The sequence below is a fragment of the Gymnoscopelus braueri genome (genome assembly GCF_963280865.1).
Source record: "Gymnoscopelus braueri genome assembly, chromosome: 24".
NCBI classification, from domain to species: Eukaryota; Metazoa; Chordata; class Actinopteri; order Myctophiformes; family Myctophidae; genus Gymnoscopelus; species Gymnoscopelus braueri.
Genome location: NC_137626.1, coordinates 38,243,572 through 38,258,698, shown reverse-complemented (window position 1 = coordinate 38,258,698; position 15,127 = coordinate 38,243,572). Strand labels below are relative to the sequence as shown.

At 40.8% G+C, this 15,127-nt stretch overlaps 1 protein-coding gene across 1 annotated transcript in view; it reads right to left on the bottom strand.

Moving 5' to 3' along the window:
- Nucleotides 1–14,183, bottom strand: part of LOC308080385 (ras-related protein Rap-2a-like) — a gene marked incomplete at both ends in the record, with an annotated part of 40,907 nt that extends 26,724 nt beyond the window's left edge. The window contains one exon of the mRNA XM_080422223.1: nucleotides 13,870–14,183. Coding sequence (XP_080278349.1) covers nucleotides 13,870–14,183 — 314 coding nt within the window. The remainder of the gene's footprint in view (nucleotides 1–13,869) is intronic.
- Between the last annotated feature and the right edge of the window lie 944 nt (nucleotides 14,184–15,127).

The following is a 15,127-nucleotide window of genomic DNA, read 5'->3' as shown; positions in this document are numbered from 1 at the left end:
GCTACACGGGCGCCGCCCCCATCACCAAAAGCACCCAGGAGTTCTTCCTCAGCCTGGACATTCCCGTATACGACGTGTTCGGCATGAGCGAGCTCACGGGACCACACAACATCTGCATCCCCGACGCCTTCAGGCTCGGCAGCTGCGGGAAGGAGATGTCCGGGTGCAAGACGAAGATCCACAACCCGGACGAGGACGGCAACGGCGAGCTCTGCTTCTGGGGCCGACACGTCTTCATGGGCTACCTCAACATGCCCGACAAGACAGAGGAGGACCTGGACGCGGACGGCTGGCTGCACTCCGGGGACCTGGGCAAGCACGACGACGACGGGTTCCTCTTCATCACCGGACGCATCAAGGAGCTGATCATCACCGCGGGCGGAGAGAACATCCCTCCCCTTCCCATCGAGGACGCCATGAAGAAGGCCGTGCCGCTCATCAGCAATGCCATGCTGGTCGGCGACAACCGCAAGTTCCTGTCCATGCTGCTCACCGTCAAGTGCCAGGTCAACGAGGAGACGGGCGCCCCGGAGGACGAGTTGACGCCCGAGGCCGCGGAGCTGTGCAAGAAACTGGGCAGCAAGTCCACTCGCGTCTCCGAGCTCGCCGGCGGCCGGGACCGCGCCGTCCATGCCGCCATCGAGGAGGGATTCGCCCGGGTCAACAAGAGCGCCACCTCCAACGCCCACCGCGTCCATAAGTGGCTCGTCCTGGACCACGACTTCTCCATCGTCGGGGGAGAGCTGGGTCCGACCATGAAGCTGAAGAGGTCGGTGGTCATGACGATGTACAAGGACCAGATCGAGAACTTCTACAAGCCGGAGGTGGCCACCTCCGGTACTCTCAACAACCCCACGCCTCCCAGTTAGAGCTACGTTGCCATAAATTGCCATAATCTTGTGGTGTTTATAAATAGGCAACAGGAGAGTTGCCAAAGCCAAACAAAGTGCCCCCTGTGGCCAGGTCGTGTTTAAAAAAAAAAAAAAAAAACAATAATCAGGGCATGTCTCTGTAGGAGGTGAGCCGTCTCCAAATGGGTCTGCTCTGTCTTTGTGTTTGTGTGATTGTCCAGGGCTAATCTCTCAAACCCCTGGACCAATCAACACCACATTTCTTGTGAACGCAGCCAGTAGGCCAAGAAAGTACCGCCATGCAGATTATTATTATTCTTTTTTAGGTATTTTTATTTCATTATATATATCATACTATAAGCCACAAAATCTCTGTCCTCAAAACGTATGATCAAGTTAATTTACAAAAAAACTAAAAAAAGTTACAGTATGGAGATAAGAGGATTCTGTCCGACAGCAAAGCTATCATAAGCTAAATGCTGCTTACCATATATATATATATATATAATAAATCTTTTTAAAAAAACATTATTTTGCCCAGAAATGCTACGTGCATCTGCCGGACGCCACCGATTTCCAGGAGTCCTATATATATATATATATATATATATATACATATATATACATATAATATATATATATATATATACATATGATATATATATATATTAATGTGAGAACAATGGCTTCTATTATAGCATGCTAACTTTCCAGGAATAGAAAGCCTGCAGTTTCTGCTTGGATTCCCCATCGATGATGTCAATGGTAGGCGGGTTTCTGAACTGTCCACAGCCCTCCTCTGAGACACAGACGAAAATGGCTGAAGCTGTCCTTTAATTGAAATTAAAGATGCTGGCAAATGGTCAATTCACTGGTTCCAAACCCGTTTCAGCTGTGACCCAAGGTATTCATTTGGTGTCTTAAAAGTCCCTAAATTGTCACTTTATAAATGTGCAGATACCCTGCATACAGTTATACTGTGTGTTGGTTTGTTTACTGTTGAGCGAAAAAAAGCATATTAAGCTAATCATCTTCGGACCCCACCAAAATCATTTGGTCCCGACCCCCAGTTTGAGAACCAAGTAGTGCGCTTGAAAAGTTGGCACTGGGGTAGTCAGTCCCGAGCACATACTGTAGCATTTTAACATTGCTTGGGTTGCCAACCACCTGAAATTCAAATAAGGGACACCCGACCAGGCGTCACTTATTTCTGAGAAAAATGAGGGTTGCCCAGAAAAAGATAAGATGTGATTGATTCCCAAAAACTAAGGAACAAAGTTTGTCCCTTATCAGTTAATACATATAGCTTCATTATCAGCCCATTCTATGCAACTCAACGAATTCACTTGAGTGAAGCACTTTCCTTGCACTATAACCAGTGGTGGAAGAAGTACTCACATGTTTTACTTAAGTAAAAGTATCAATACTGCACTGTAGAAATACTAATACAAGTAAAAGTCCAGAATTCAAAATTTACTTGAGTAAAAGTACAAAAGCATTGGTATCAAGATGTACTTAAAGTAGCAAAAGTAAAACGTGTTATGCAGAATGTCCCGTTTCACAAGTTATCAAATGTCTAAAATGTATAAAAATCCTTTGAAAATAGCAGATCTACAAGCTCAGAACGTGTCTTATCGCGACGCGTTGTGAGCTTGTAGATCGGCTATTTTCAAATAGCCAACATTTAAATAGGGCTGAAGTGGTTAATGTATGTGTTGCAATAATAATCTAAATCTACAGTACAAAGTAACTAGTAACTAAAGTTTTCAAATAATCATAGTGGAGTAAAAGTACAATATTTGCCTCTGAGATGTAGTGGAGTAGAAGCAAAAGTATAGAAAAATGGATATACTCCAGTAAAGTAAAGATCCTCAAAATTGAACTCAACACTACTTGAGTAATTATACTTAGTTACTTTACACCACTGACTATATAACCCAAGTCTGTTTAACATCCCTCTCCCTCCATTCCGTTTTTCCTTCAAACGCTAAACGCCCCCAGGTCAAGCAATTGTTTTTGCATCTACAGCCCCTCCATCGAAGAGTCCCCTGGGATACGTAGTTTTTAAAGTCCCCACCCTGTTCCCGTAGTCAGCGGGCCGTACAGAGCAGACCTCCCTGTTATTAGACACAGCATCAGTGCACCGTGAAAGGCCGTCCGGACATGGAGTGCTTTGAACGCGCTCGATAAAACCATCACACTTTTGACATCCAAGCAAGGAGATCATTAGATTATGAGGAGGACTACGCCCCAGATGTTGTGTTCAAGAAACAGCTCATCGACACCGGGTTTATTTGGTTACTCTATGTGAGCTTGACCGCAAGCGGTGTTGGCATATTTTACAAGGGAACCAAGTGGCCAGGCCTACAAAAACAAGCCCAAAAGAAGCGACTTGTCAGCACTTAATTCATTTGGGGGTCCTTGACATGAAAATGTTTCATGCATAAGTAACGTTTTTCAGAAAACTTAGGATATAGAAGGCATATTTAGAATAGGCCTCAGTTCTGATTGGGTTACAACATTAGGAAGGAAGAGCGAATAAGCAACCTCACTCTAGAAACAACCCCGCAGCTACCAATATTTACTAGTAACTTTACAGAATAAAACAAGCCCAAAGTCGCTTATAATAATAAGCGGACATGGCAACACCGACCGCAAGTTGAGGGAGCTTGAAGTTCAGACAAGCAGGTAGCTTCCAGTGGTGTAAAGTAACTAAGTAGATTTACTCAAGTACTTCTACTCCACTACATCTCAGAGGCAAATATTGTACTTTTACTCCACTACAATTATTTGAAAACTTTAGTTGTTACTTTGCAGATATAAATGATTACATTATAAAACATACATTAACCACTTTAGCCCTGTTTTATACCGATAGGCTATTTGAAAATAGCCGATCTACAAGCTTCTACAAGCGTCTACAACGCGTCGCGATGCGACGCGTTGTGAGCTTGTTATTTTCAAACATTGTAGTACTTTTACTTTTAGTACTTTAAGTACATTTTGATACCAATACTTTTGTACTTTTACTCAAGTAAATTTTGAATTCCAGACTTTTATTTGTAACAGAGTACTTCTACATTGCAGTATTGATACTTTCACTTAAGTAAAACATACTTTTCCCACCATGGCAGGTATAGCTTGAGCTTCCCTCTGACGAAACAAACTTTGCGACCGCGCAACATCCGAAGTTTCACAGATGGCGTTCCGACTACTTTTTTGTCTGCTTTTTCTGTTGAACACGTAGCCAGCGGCAGTCTCTCTGAAGAGGAGCAGAGCTTTACATTTCAGCTTGGCAGAGAGCCCGGCTGAACAGCCCGAACCACTGACAACGTGCTCTCAACCGATGACAGAGCACATGACATAAATGAAATAATACCACCTCCATAAAAGTTTTTTTTTGTTCAATCACCACTTTGTGAAAGTGGTGATTTTTTTTGTACAATCACCACTTTCTCTTCTTACTTTGTTGGGTGATTTTCAACATGTGGCTCGGGAACCCTCATTATTTTTTACTATGAAAAAGTATCGAATACAAAGTCTGGAATACAACATTGTCTTGAGTAAAAGTACTAAAGTATTGGTTTAAAAATGTACTTAAAGTACCAAAAGTAGAAAGTACTCATTGTGTAGAATGTCCCATTTCAAAATATTTTGAAAATAGCAGATCTACAAGCTCACAATGCGACGCATTGTGAGCTTGTAGATCGGCTATTTTCAAATGGCCCAAATGTAGGGCTGAAGTGGTTAATGTAGCCTATGTTTTGTAATAATAATCCAAATCTACAAAGTAACTAGAAACTACATTTTCAAATAATTGTAGTGGAGTAAAAGTACAATATTTGCCTCTGGGATGTAGTGGAGTAGAAATAAAAGTACAGACATTTGGAAATACTCCAGTAAAGTAAAAAATAGGGTAAAAAATACTTCAAAATTGTACTTAACCCTGTAAGACCCGGATATATTTCTACTTGCAAAAAAAAAAAAAAAACCTTTCAGATGGTCTTGTAGGAGTACTTAGGAGAGGAAAATATAATGTTTTTTTATTTTTTATGTTTTGGTAAGTTTTTATGCAAATGTTTCCATATGGAAACGTTGGGTCCATCAGGTAGCAAAATTTCCTATAGGCCATTTTTAAGGATAACATGGCAAATGTGTAATTACTTCACTAAAACAACTTAAGGATTCATTTATATGGTTTATTATTTGGCCTCAGATCAATTATTAATAATATTTGGCCTCAGAACAGTATACATTATGAATAATAACACCAATAAGCCATATTTTTAAATCAATTTTATTAAAAGAACAACAAAATATCATTGATGTCTATGTCAACATCACTCTCTCCGTTCATCACGATATCCAGAACATCCCTTGCTGAGAAGCGAGGCCCTTTCTGTTGTTGTGGCATTCTGAAATGAAATAAAGACCATTAGTACATTTAGTAGTGCTTACAAACAACATTTCACAAGTCATACAATACTGTCTGGCAAACCTATTGTGTGATGATGATTGCCGCTAAGTGGGCATCATTCCATTGCCCCTAAGTACCCACCACACCTTGAATGAATAATGAACAACCCCCACAACCCCCAACAAGTACCAAAGTGGTCCCACTGTCCTTGTAGTATCGAAAGCAAATTAAACATACTGAGAAATAACAAGGGAATATATTGGTTAAACTATGGTTGAATATGTATTGTTTAGGGGGAGAGAGAAAGTTTGGGTGGACATTTTCTGAGGCTTACTGCTCAAAGCAAACAATTCAGTTTTTGTGAACAAAGGAACCAGCTTGTATGGTTCTGACTGTTAAAACAATGGTTACAAATATCATTGGAAATTAGAAATTAAAGTAAAAATGCACATATAGCCTACTCTCTCTCACTGTTTCTCTCTCATATATATATATATATATATATATATATATATATATATATATATATATATATATATATATATATATATATATATATATATATATATAGTAATGCAAAGTGGGGGAAATACACATATAACTGTTTAAATCTATTGTGAAAACTATATATAAGGCTGAACAGTAGCAGGTGAACATTAGGCCTGCCCTTGTATTTTTTGCAACCAAGAGGGCCCAACGATTCCAAAAAGACACAAGTATGAATCATGCTTTAATTTCTAATTTGGGACATATATTTCACAATAATAACATATGTACATGTTCTAGACATTGTAATGTTCAACAAAAAAAATATTACAGGCATATTACTTACGTTTTTGTGAGGAATATCTTCCAGAGAAAAAAGAGATCTGTTCCAACAGAGATTTTTCAAGTTGTGATGATTCCTGGCTCTGTGGGGGGTATTTATATACAAATATCCTGGCCAATGGCATTGTAAGACTAAACAATAGGACCCAATGAGCATTTAGAGGTGAAAAAATAACAGAAAAAAAAAAGATTTAAACATCTTTCTTTATAAAATATAATTGTTTCCAAAAGGGATCACTGGGTCTTAGAGGGTTAAGTACAGTACTTGAGTAAATGTAGCTTACTTAGTTACTTTACACCCCTGGGACCCACAGGGGGGTCCCCAGATAGTTCAGACAGTGAAGTGAAGAAAATAGACCACTACTGCATCAAAAGTAATAAACAAATACTATACTGGTCAAACAAAATAGCCATCTATTGTTTTTTTCTCAAAGGAAAAAAAGAAAAGAAAATGGACCTGAGGCAGATTCTACAAATGCCTTCTAAATCAGTACTTCTCAAACTTTTTCGTGGACCCCCAAAATGATATGTATTTGAAAGCGGACCCCCATCTGAAAATGCTTTGTGCCAGGAACCCCCAGAAGAGAATATTTGTGTTAAAAAAATACAAAATATAAAATATAAAAAAGGAAAAAATATCACTTCCAGCACCTTTAAAGGACAATACCTGTTACTATATGTCATTTTCAACATTAGACACATGGTTTACATACACCTCCAACCTTTTTACAAATATTGCAAGCAGTGGTTCTCAAACGGTGTGCCGAGTGACTTTGCAGAGTGATTTTGAGCCACCACACATTATTACTGCACTATACTGTACGTTATACGCTATATCAGCACACATTTTCCAATACAGAAGCAAACTCTATATATTTTAACCACTTTCAATCTCGCACCCATATGGGCCAGATATACAAGCTCACAACGTGTCGATGTAGATCGGCTATTTCCACTATTTTAAAATTGTACAAAATGGCAGTTTAGGCATATGGGATAAGATAGATAGGGCCCTGTCTTGCTCAAGGGCACTTTGACACTAACTCTGGGGGAGCCCGGGATCGAACTGGGAACCTTCCCGGTTCCCGAGCAGCTGCTCCACTTCCTGAGCCACTGCCACCTGCTACGCTACATGCTGTTTTCACTAAGAATACGTGTGGTGTCTCGAGATTGTGACACTGCTGTGCCTTAGGCGTGGAAAAGAGTTTGAAAAGCACAGCTTCCAATGCAGTAAAGGTGATATGTGGGGGCTCGTCCGTGCGCCCTGCGCCACCATAACTAACGTATATACGATCTCACATTTCCCAGGCCCGCCCGCTGCTGCTTGCCAGGGGGGGTCTGACATGGAATTAGGGCTTTTTTTTATATGACTATAGCTAATGGAGGCCTGATGTGTTCTTGGCCGACTAGCCCAGCACAATCCCATTAAGTTGTGGTGAGTGGGCACAAAGTTACCGTTAGCTCAGCGTGGGGCTTTCTTTTTTTTCCCTTTTTTTTGTTGACGCTTTGCTGGCTCAGCAACACCGCTGGGAGGGAGGCTGGCTGACCTGCTAATGGAGACCAGAAGCTTGGGGGCCTTTTTTTTCCTCTTTTTTTTTCATTAAGGACGGACACGCTGACGGTGTGTGTTGTGTGTGCGTGTGTGTGTGTGTGTGTGTGTGTGTGTGTGTGTGTGTGTGTGTGTGTGTGTGTGTGTGTGTGTGTGTGTGTGTGTGTGTGTGTGTGTGTGTGTGTGTGTGTGTGCGTGTGTGTGTGTGTGTGTGTGTGCGTGTGTGTGTGTGTGCGTGTGTGTGTGTCGTCACACTCTGAAAAATAGCCGATCTACAAGCTCACAACGTGTTGCAGTGTGACGCGTTGTGAGCTTGTAGATCGGCTATTGATGTTTTGGCTATTTTCAGCGTCGTCCTAACATTTTGATGTCCTCACAGGTACAGTAATACAAACTTCTGTGCGTGTGTGTGTGCGTGTGCGTGTGTGTGTGTGTGCCCACGCACACGCTCTAAGATATTTGCTGAGTGTTAATGGACCTGTAGATCCAGGTCAATTTTTACACTCACACTTTAATTGTGTGCAAGCTTCCCTTTTCAAGGACATGTTTGACAGTTAAGACTCAGGTTTAGACCGGTTAGGGTTACAATTACAATCAGGCCTGGGTTAGGCTAGGTTTAGGCGTTAGGGCATTGGTTCCCAAACATGTTTTTTTTATGGGTCAAAAGTAAACATCGCTTTTTTCCCCCCCCGTTGACTACAAATTATTATTTCAAAAGATTTTCAAAAAGTACAACAAAAACAAATCTGAAATGTAAAATAAATTTTAAACATTCAACAGGATTTCATAATTAAAAAATAAATATAATCAAAGAAACAATAATGTACTTTTTAAAGAAAATAGCATATCGGCGATTTTCACTATAGTTTAGGTCCCGGGAAGCCATCAAGTTTCTCTATTGGGTCACGAGCTAAAACGCTTGGAACCACTACGATAGTGGTTTGAGAGGGAATGTAACCCAGTGGAAATCAATCGACCGTCCAGAAAGTGTAGAAATAGCAATCTGTGTGAGTATGTGTGTAATTATAATTCGATTTCATGTTGAAGCCCCCCCCCCGCCCTTCTCACAAACTGATAATTTACAATCAATCTATCAATGAGTCAAACTTTATACAGCACATTTAACCCATTAAAACCGGGAACGCATGTGTAACCACTTTATTTTATACTTTGGCTTTTCAAAAATAGCAGATCTACAAGCTCATAGCGCGGCACCGAGTGCCGTGCTATGAGCTTGTACATCTTTTTTTTGTGTTGAAAAAACATTTTTGCAAATCTTTGAATATATATATTATATATATATATACATTTTTAACTCAAATCTTTGCTTCATGGGGGTCCCTGGAGCTATATATTTTGAGATGTGGGTCCGCGGCCAAATACATAATTATCATTTTGGGGGTCCTTGACATGAAAAAGTTTGAGAACCACTGATATTATAGAAACATACATTTTTCAAAAAACTGTTTGGGTTTAGAAGACATTTGTAGAATCCCCCAGAAGCGAAGATTTGAGTTACAAATGTTCGCTTTGAAAATACATATATTCAAAGATTTGCACAGATTTTCGCTATTAAAAAAAATAAAAACTCATAGTGCGGCACTCGGTGCCGCACTATGAGTTTGTAGATCTGCTATTTTTGAATAGCCAAAGAAATCAAAAGATTCTTTCCCAGTCTAAATGGGTTAACACAGAAAGTGTAACTCAATGTGCTGTGAAGTACATTGAGTTACACTTGCTGTGTGAAATGTTCTATCAATCAAGACATAATACATATCGTTGCTGTCAGGCAGAAACCTCATATCTCCATATCTCCATATTTCCTCCATGTCCCCCCCCCCCCTGTAAATTAATGCCCTACTTCATCATACTAGTGTCACACTAAAGTAGAAAATGTCTTCTTTTTTTTTTGGAAAGATTTTGAAAGTGAGTTTGTAGATCGGCTATTTTCACAATTTTACAATGTTTTTAAACTAATATTAAAAAAAGGAACAGACATATCTGCTTTTTACAAAGTGTCTTCTCTGTGTGTGACCGATAGCAGAACAAGGAGCTGAAGGTCATTCGACAGGGGTTTCTGCCTGAGAGTGACAACAGCTGTATTCCTGAAAATATTAATCGTTTAACTGTTATGAACTGAAAACCACCTTGAATACTACTACTACGACTATAGAGCAACTCGAGGGGGGTTCCACGGGGTACCCCAGCCAAATGAGTTAATATAGCATAAACTCAGTTTAACCACATTACATCTGCTATTTGAAAGCAGCATTCTTTGAATACCGTTGCAACATTTTAACAACACAAATCTTGTACGGGCCCTGGCACATCATATTATCCCCGCGGGCAAATAATCATATCAATTTAGGGGTCCTTGACATGAAAATATTTGATAACCACTGTACTAGAGGAGTGACACTCTCTCACTGAGAGAGAGAGAGGGAGAGAGAGAGAGAGAGAGAGAGAGAGAGAGAGAGAGAGAGGGGGGGGGTGGATTCAGTGTGTATGGCGTTGAGTAATGGAATGATCATGTGACCAAAGCGGGGGGAACATCAAACCCAGGGAGGAGGGAGGGGTCAGCGGGTTGATGAGTGACAGGTGAGAGACACACAGCTGGACTGATTCACAACAGATGAGCAGCACAAATAACACAGCCATCTTCTACCCAAGGAGCAGTGGTGGAAAAAAAGTACTCACATGTTTTACTTAAGTAAAAGTATCAATACTACAATATAGAAATACTCTGTTACAAGTAAAAGTCCGGAATTCAAAATGTACTTGAGTAAGAGTATAAAAGTATTGGGATCAAAATGTACTTAAAGTGCCAAAAGTAGAAAGTACTCATTGTGCAGAATGTCCCATTTCAAGTTTTCAAATGTATAACAAATCTTTTGAAAATAGCAGATCTACAAGCTCACAATGTGTCGCATCGCAACGCATTGTGAGCTTGTAGATCGGCTATTTTCAAATGGCTGAAATATATATGGTATGTTTTGAAATAATAATCAAACTCTACAAAGTAACTAGTAACTAAAGTTTTCAAATAATTGTAGTGGAGTAAGTATAATATTTGCCTCTGAGATGTAGTGGAGTAGAAGTGAAAGTACTGAAAACTGGAAATACTCCAGTAAAGTAAAAAATACCTAAAGATTGTGCTTAAGTACAGTACTTGAGTAAATGAATGAGAGAAAGAGAGAGAGAGAGAGAGAGAGAGAGAGAGAGAGAGAGAGAGAGAGAGAGAGAGAGAGAGAGAGAGAGAGAGAGGGGATGGGAGAGGGGAAGAAAGACAAAGGAACATAAAGAGAGAGGCAGAGTGACAGAGAGAGAGAGCAAAATGTCTTCCATGTCTACGAGATTATTTGAGGTGTAACTGCTCTGAATGTAAATCAATGAACACTTCACTGGAAAATGTGCAGCGTTAATCAGTGGTGGAATAAGTACTCAGATATTTTACTTAAGTAAAAGTTGCAATAACACAGTATAAAAATACTCTGTTACAAGTAAAATGCCTGTGTTCAAAATTTTACTTGAGTAAAAGTACAAACGTATGGCATCAAAATGTATTACCAAAAGTAAAAGTACTAAAATGTTTGAAAATAGCAGATCTACAAACACACAATGCGTTGCGATGCGACGCATTGTGAGCTTGTAGATCTACTATTTTCAAATAGCCTAGGTATAAAATAGGGCTAAAGTGGTTAATGTATGTTTTATAATGTAATAATTGATATCTGCAAAGTAACTAGTAACTAAAGTGTTCAAATAATTGTGGTGGAGTAAAAGTACAATATTTGCCTCTGAGAAGTAGTGGAGTAGAAGTAAAAGTACTGACAATTTGAAATACTCCAGTAAACAAAAAAATACCTCAAAATGTTACTAAGTACAGTACTTGAGTAAATGTACTTAGTTACTTTCCACCACTGGAGAGGAGGGGCGAGGGGAAGAAAGACAAAGGAACATAAAAGAGAGAGACAGAGTGACAGAGAGAGACGCTGTGAGCAAAATGTCTTCCAGCTCTGTCTGTGAGATTATTTGAGGTGTAACTGCTCTCTGAATGTAAATCAATGAACACTTCACTGCAAAATGTGCAGCGTTAATTATCCTGGGCCGGAAAAGCCGAAGGCTCCCGTTATTCCATCTGTCTGTCAAAACATACATTACAAAACATACATTAACCACTTCAGCTCTGTATACATTTCGGCCATTTGAAAATAGCCGATCTACAAGCCCACAATCTGCTATTTTCAAAAGATTTTTATAAATTTGAAAACTTGAAATTGACATTCTGCATAATAGTCCATGAGCCAGAGCCCCAAAATTGAGCAAAAATTATCGAAAGAGTGGGCAAAACCAAACCTATATTAAATTGTTCATAGGGTCAATACGAGTAAATAAATATATGATAACCTTTCCACAGGAGCAGCTTTTTCATGGTTATCACACATTTTGTTATTTTCCCCATACGTACATGACAGGTGAAAAAATGACAAAATTTAAAAAAGAGTTATCATAATGAAACTTCCTGAGTTGATTACTTACATGAAGACAATGATTTATCGTATTACAAGTTTTCTGAAATTGTATATTTAAATATGCAAATTAGGCATAGGAAAATATGCCCAAATTTGCATAACTTTCCAGAATCAACATTGGACAAAGCCAGAGTCAACATACTTATTTCATTTTGTTAAGATGTTGGATTCAAAGGTTTTTAACGAGGGAATATTCAATATCTGCTCAATTTTGGGGCTCTGGCTCATGGACTAAATGCCTAATTTGCATATTTAAATATACAATTTCAGAAAACTTGTAATACGATAAATCATTGTCTTCATGTAAGTAATCAACTCAGGAAGTTTCATTATGATAACTCTTTTTTAAATTTTGTCATTTTTTCACCTGTCATGTACGTATGGGGAAAATAACAAAATGTGTGATAACCATGAAAAAGCTGCTCCTGTGGAGAGGTTATCATATATTTATTTACTCGTATTGACCCTATGAACAATTTAATATAGGTTTGGTTTTGCCCACTCTTTCGATAATTTTTGCTCAATTTTGGGGCTCTGGCTCATGGACTAATGACTACTTTTACTTTTGGTACTTTAAGTGCATTTTGATGCCAAACTTTTACTTGTACTTTTACTCAAGTAAATTTGTAATTCTGGACTTTTACTTATAACAGAGTATTTCTACATTGCAGTATTGATACTTTTACTTAAGTAAAGCAATTGAGTACTTTAACCACCACTGTTGTTGATACTACTCCCTCACAAAACTCACACAAATCGGTACACATTATCTCTGGAGTCATGTGATCAAGATGTATCAGTCAGATGTAGCAGATTCCGTTCCAATTGGCTATGAATGCCTTCTAAATTGTGTGGGCCCTGGGTAGGCAACCCGGCCTGGCGGGGGGGGGGGGGGGGGGGGGGATCTGCACTCCTTTCTAGTTTCTATGTGTAAACTGCTGTGAGAGTAAATCAATGAACACTTGACTGCAGTGTTAATTGAACTCTGAGAAGACCCGGGACACATTCCAACACTGTTTTGACTACATTGCTGTCACAGAATAAATCTGTCACATCAGAGACTTGCGTGACAGTTTTGAAAGACAGTCACACATGAAAACCATAATTTCACGTACGCACGCAGGCACGCACGCGCGCGCGCACACACACACACACACACACACACACACACACACACACACACACACACACACACACACACACACACACACACACACACACATCATTACACACACACACACACACACACACACACACACACACACACACACACACACACACACACACACACACACACACACACACACACACACATACACACACACACACACACACACACACACACACACACACACACACACACACACACACACACACTTTTGGTACTTTAGGTACATTTTGACACTGACACTTTTGTACTTTTTACAAGTACATTTTGAATTCCAGACTTTCTCTTGTAACGGAGTATTTCTATATTGCAGTATTGACACTTTTACTTAAGTAAAATATCTGAGTACTTTTTCCACCACTGACACACGCACGCACGCACACACGCACGCGCACACACACACACACACACACACACACACACACACACACACACACACACACACACACACACACACACACACACACACACACACACACACACACACACACACACACACACACACACACACCCCACCCCCTCACCTCTTCACCCGGATGATCTGGTCCCTCATGGGCTTGATGTCCTGGAAGCTCTGCTGGTTGACCAGGCTGTAGACCAGGATGAACCCCTGGCCGTTGCGGATGTAGAGGTCGCGCATGGAGGCGAACTGCTCGGTGCCCGCCGTGTCCAGGATCTCCAGCACCGAGGGCGACGAGTCCACCTCGATCTCCTTGCGGTAGAAGTCCTCGATAGTCGGGTCGTACTTCTCGATGAAGGTGCCGGTGACGAACTGCACGGTGAGCGCCGACTTGCCCACGCCGCCGCTGCCCAGGACCACCACCTTGTACTCGCGCATGGTCGATGATGATGATCGCGCCCCCCACCCCCCCAAGCCCCCCTTTCCCTTCCTTTTTAAACTAAGATCCGGGCTAATTCTCCCCTCGTGCGAAAAAGGAGAATTAACGAAAAGTCTTGGCGCGCGCGCACAGACATACACACAACACACCAGAGGCGTACCCACCGTAGAGGCAGGACAGGCGGTCGCCTGCCCAACTAAGATCTCGCCTCCCCTAGAAAACTCAAATAACCCGAAAATGTGTCATAGCGTGCTTAATGTCCTCAAAGTCACGCATCCAACAAGCGTTGAAATGAGCAGATTGGACCTTCCGTTCCAGAGATAATGGCCAAAACATCTTGGAAACGGCCACTTTCGCCGGTTTTCGATCGCAGATTTTCGATTGAGTTGAAATTTCTTTTTTGGGGGTAATAGAGAGAGGGGGGGGGGGGGGGTGCGATCTCGCCTGCCCGAAATGTAATTCCTGGGGACGCCACTGCAACACACACACCTTCAAACTATGATCGGGCTAATCCCCCCCTCATGCAAAAAGGAGAATTTTACAAAAGTCTTGGTGCATGTAGGCTACCACCAATTTACGCATGCTTACACGCATACACACACACACACACACACACACACACACAACTCACACACACCGGCTAGGATCCTTTGCTCTCTCTCCCTCAGACTGCACTGGGCATGACAATAAAAGTATAGTAGCCCCTCAAAGAGGAGATCCCTAAGTCCGCCCCAGTAGAACGATCTCTTTAACGTCTCACTCACTGATGATGATGGTGCAGAAATAGAACAGCCACGCTGCTACCTTCTTCTTCTTAACGGAAAACCGTTAGAATTCTCCCCTCCCGCCGCCAGAGACACAACATCACCATCCATGATGATGCGAGGAAATGATAAATAAGGCCTCTGGAGTGGCAAAAAATATGAGGAAAAAAATAATGATA